Source organism: Hoplias malabaricus, chromosome 2 (genome assembly GCF_029633855.1).
Source record: "Hoplias malabaricus isolate fHopMal1 chromosome 2, fHopMal1.hap1, whole genome shotgun sequence".
In the NCBI taxonomy this organism is placed as follows: domain Eukaryota; kingdom Metazoa; phylum Chordata; class Actinopteri; order Characiformes; family Erythrinidae; genus Hoplias; species Hoplias malabaricus.
The window spans coordinates 43,304,434-43,308,979 of NC_089801.1; the positions used below are offsets into that span (position 1 = coordinate 43,304,434).

The 4,546-nt window shown below is 35.3% G+C and overlaps 1 protein-coding gene across 1 annotated transcript; it reads left to right on the plus strand.

Moving 5' to 3' along the window:
- LOC136687766 (butyrophilin subfamily 3 member A3-like) lies at positions 1–4,546 on the plus strand. Its single transcript, XM_066662318.1, has 11 exons — positions 1–42; positions 544–591; positions 809–955; positions 1,285–1,422; positions 1,527–1,622; positions 1,707–1,745; positions 2,318–2,338; positions 2,930–2,980; positions 3,218–3,259; positions 3,375–3,401; positions 3,930–4,546. The coding sequence occupies exons 1-11, from the start codon at positions 27–29 to the stop codon at positions 4,544–4,546; spliced, it is 1,242 nt and encodes a 413-aa protein (XP_066518415.1). The 5' UTR covers positions 1–26.

The following is a 4,546-nucleotide window of genomic DNA, read 5'->3' on the forward strand; positions in this document are numbered from 1 at the left end:
CACTGAACAAGAGCCCTGCAGCAACAATGACTATAAATACAGGTGGGTGTTACAAGCAGGGCTTAGACCTTGGGCATCATCAGGAACATGCATAGATCAGCCATATCAGTAAAAATCCAGTAGATTTTCAGGGTAACAATTTTCTCAGTGAAGTCATTGAAAATTAAGGTGAAATTCTCCATTTTAGATAAACTAAGCAGTGAATGGAACCAGAAGTATGCCTCTAAGCTCCTCAAAAGAACTTTTTATATGAAGTGGATTCTTGCATCAAAAACTTTCAAATTAATTGTTTTTTACTACCGTTTTATTATTACGAACAATCAGCATAAACACTCAGGGGACATGTGCAGGTTCACTTGTAGATTTGGGTTATAAATAAATGAGCTATATTTGAAAACTCTGGTTTTGTTGCAGTGGTACAAAAAAAAACAAAAAACAGTGCTTATAAAATGTGTGAATTTCACTCTACAACATTGGCATGTGCAATAGGCATCTGTAAAATTCTGCTTTAAAATATTTTCTAATATTGTTTTTCATTAACAGTTATGTTTGTTCTGTTGATGTTTGAACATCTCTGCCGTTCATATGGAGGTAATTCATTTGCAGCACCAATAAAACCACTACAATTCTAATATGTGCACAGCAGATATATAATTTTACGTTTAGGTTGAATATACACTAATATAATTTAAATTAATTATCCCCTTTTGATATAATAAGTTTTTGTTCTGAACAAACATAAAAAGTATTTGAAACAAATGATCCTTCACTCAACATAAAATCATATACTCTACCCCTTTTGTGGCAGCATCTCTTCCTGTCTTCTCATTGGCTGAGGTTGATGATCAGGTGAACGTTAGCTGTGCATCAGAAGAATGGTCACAAAAGCCCTCCCTCATCTGGAGGGACAAAGGAGGAAGAGAACTTGCAAACAGTTTTGATCAGTATAGAACAGGTTGGTAAATCAAACACATATAAGCTCTTATGACATGCTCCCTATGGTCACAGCCAAAGCTGAGATAAGATCAGAGTTCTAGAGAACATCAGATGCACCTGAATAAATTATAAGCTAATCTAAAATAAACTAATCTAGTTTTCTAAAGGTGTGTTGAAACCTGGCAGGTTTTTCTTGATTCAAATGAGCCAACGGGTATTTGCTCTGCTACAACCACAGTGAACGCTGCACTCAGTCATCTTAAAAACACTTAAAAATTTGGTCGACATAGACATTTACTAATCAACAACTTACAGTTCATGAGATTTGTCTCTTTCTCTGTCTCTCAGACTCTAAACGGTTAGTGAGTGTGAGCTCTTGGCTTCTGTCCTCCCCCTCTGATTCAGAGTGGATCTCCTGTTCTCTGAGATCAGCTGATGGAACGATAAAAGAGGGAAGAGTGATGCCATTTATATCTTCTACAGCAAGTACGTCCCCTAACATTCACTTTAATGCAGTTCAGCGAGTTGCAGTCTAGAGACGTCTGTTTATGATTATTTTTTCTTTTAAATTATATATCATATTTGATCAGGAGATGCAGCAAAATGGAGGGCCCTCATCGTCTCCCTGGTTATCAGCCTGTGCATGTTAATAATCATGGCCGTACTTATCATCCCCAAGATCAGAGGTAGGAAATGTTCTGTTATCAGTGTAATGTTATTACTCTCCATATATTTGGGGCATACTAATTGGCAATGTTTCTGTAATACAGACCACATTTCCCGAAAAAGTCAAGAGGCCAAATTAGCAGGTAAGACTGAGTGTGATGTTGTTGAAGTTATTATACTTTAACAAAACTGCCACTGGGCAGCACAATGGTGTAGCATGTAGTGTTGCAGTCACACAGCTCAAGGGGCCTCTCTGGGTGACTGTTTGTGAGGAGTTTGGTGTGTTCTCCCCGTGTCCATGTGGGTTTCCTCTGGATGATCTGGTTTTCACATATGGTCCAAAAACACACGTTTGTAGGTGGATTGATGACACAAAAGTGTCCGTAGGTGTGAGTGTGTGAGTGAATGCATGCCACCCTGTGAAGGACTGGCGCCCCCTCCAGGGTGTGTTCCTACCTTGTGCCTAGTATTTCTGGGTGGGCTCTGGACCCACCACGACCCTGAACTGGATAAGCGGTTACAGACAATGAATGAATAAATGAAAATTTCCCACACTAATCATTGCTTTCTTGGTAATTATCACAAAAAATCTAAGATTCAGGTGCTTTTGCTAGAATGGTTTACATTTTGCTTCACATTTACTGAGAGATTAAAAAGAATATTTTTAAAGAATAAATTGTTGATTCATTTTATTTTTCTCTTTGTGGTTCTTTAGAAGAGCAAGAAAATCTTGTCGGTGAGCAGATTTGAATACATATCATTTCATTAGTCCATAATTTAATAGGATTAACAATTTTAGTAATAGTTAACAAACCAGCCAGTAAGTTAACTTTGTCTTGTCACATAATAATGCTGATGCTCTAGTTTTTCTTACAAGTTTGTACATGCTGTATAATATTTTGCATTAGTAAATATTAACAATTAATTATTAACTTTCAGTGCAACAACGATATTATGTGATCATCCATGTTTAATCTGAATTGCTTTTAGACGTCACCAACTGGGTGGTTTAAAATAGGATTTACATATTTTAGATATATTCTTCCTTTAAATAAGTTTGTCTCACTAAAATGCTTGATTTAGCTTGTATTTCAATGCAGGATTCAGTTAATACATGACAATTACAAAATGTTATTACCTCACATGCTCTAAAAAACACTTGATTTAATACTTCTTTTTTATGCATGGTAAAAATTAGATAGGCCTGTTATTATACTGTGTAAAGGAATACTATCTATACAATGGTATGAGATTTCCTCATTCGTTTAACAGAGCTCACTTTAAAAATATGGCATTTATTTTAAAGAATATTTTTAACCTTTCTCAGGCCCAGGAATTGATATGCAAGAAACAGAAATAGAAGAACCTGAAACCCCAGGTAAGTTAACATAATAACAATAACAAGCTAATTATGATAAAATGTCTACTTGGAAATAATGTGTTGCATGAAACCCCTCATTGATTTTAAATTAAATGTCTAATTATACCACGATCCTGAAGTCGATGAACGGGGAAACAATGAATGAATGAATGAATAAAGGAATGTTTAATGTTGAATCTGAATTCAGTTTTATTGAAAAAACTAACATATGATATTTGCTTTGAACCACTGCAGAAACAGTTGACCAAGAAACAAACACAGAAAAAGAATTTACAGGTAAAATTATACCGTTAATAGAGTTTACTCATTTTAGTTAAAAATATAAATGTTTTTTGCTTGATTTTTTTTATATATCTACTCTTTCAACATGCACTCTTTTTTTTCTTTGCAGACTGGGAATATATGCTTGCATGCAAAGGTAATGTATTTACTCAGAATATTAAGCAATGTAGGCATCACTGAACTCATATTATTACCTTAAGCCTACGCTTCTTTCTAAAATATTAAAATACAGTGTTAAAATAACCAAACTTCTGTTGTGAACATATTGATATCATCATGAGTATAGAAGGAAAGCAGACAGCTAATGCTACATCTAGTATACTGAGTATTTTACTGTAACTTCATAACAATGCAGAGAATGATTTACTTAAAGAAAATAAATGATTCATCAGAAGGAGACTAAAATATATTGTGCTATTTTTAAAAACAAAATGAGACAAATTTAAGGTTTCAAAGGGAATATATACCAACACCTCACAATCTCACAGCTCCTGGTCAGAAGGGGATTTTTATGTATTGAACCACACTGCTCAGGTGTGTGACTATATGGTTTATTTGTCTAATGTATGCTGGCTACTGTAGTGAGTGAACACTGGTTAGTAAGCTTAGATAATATTTTATTTTGTAGGTCTTTAATGTCAAATATTTTTTTTTAATATTACAGTGGCTATTAGACCAGATGCATCAACATCACGACTTGTGGAAGTTGGAAAGGATGGCTCAAGGATAACTCGTAAATCAAACAAATCGGATGACACAGAATTCGTTCATATTCTCTGTCAAGAGAGGCTCCGTACAGGGCAGTATTACTGGGTGATCACAGCCCTGACAGAAGCACCACATAAAAAGATAGGCACCTATAAATGCCCAACATCCTGGTATGTGGGAGTAACAAATGTTCCTTTACCTCAAGAATATGACACAGCAAAAATCAACAAGTTTCCTTTAACTCCAGAGAATGACTTCTGGGTTCTTCATTACGAAGCAGAGATAGGTTACTACGTTTATGACCCATCTATGTCTCCCGTTGTCGTTAAACAGTGTTTCTCAAAACTGGGAGTGTTTTTAGACTGCGACAATCACAAACTCTCTTTTTATGATTTTGATAAACACACACACCTCTACACTTTCTATAACGTGGATTCAAGACTGCCACTGACTCCAGTTTTAAGCCCCGGAGACAAACCTCAGGAAACAATTATAATATGTCAAGAAAACGGTCTAAAACCGTGTAATGAATCTTACCCACTGTATGAACCAAGTGCTGGAGCACAGAACTAA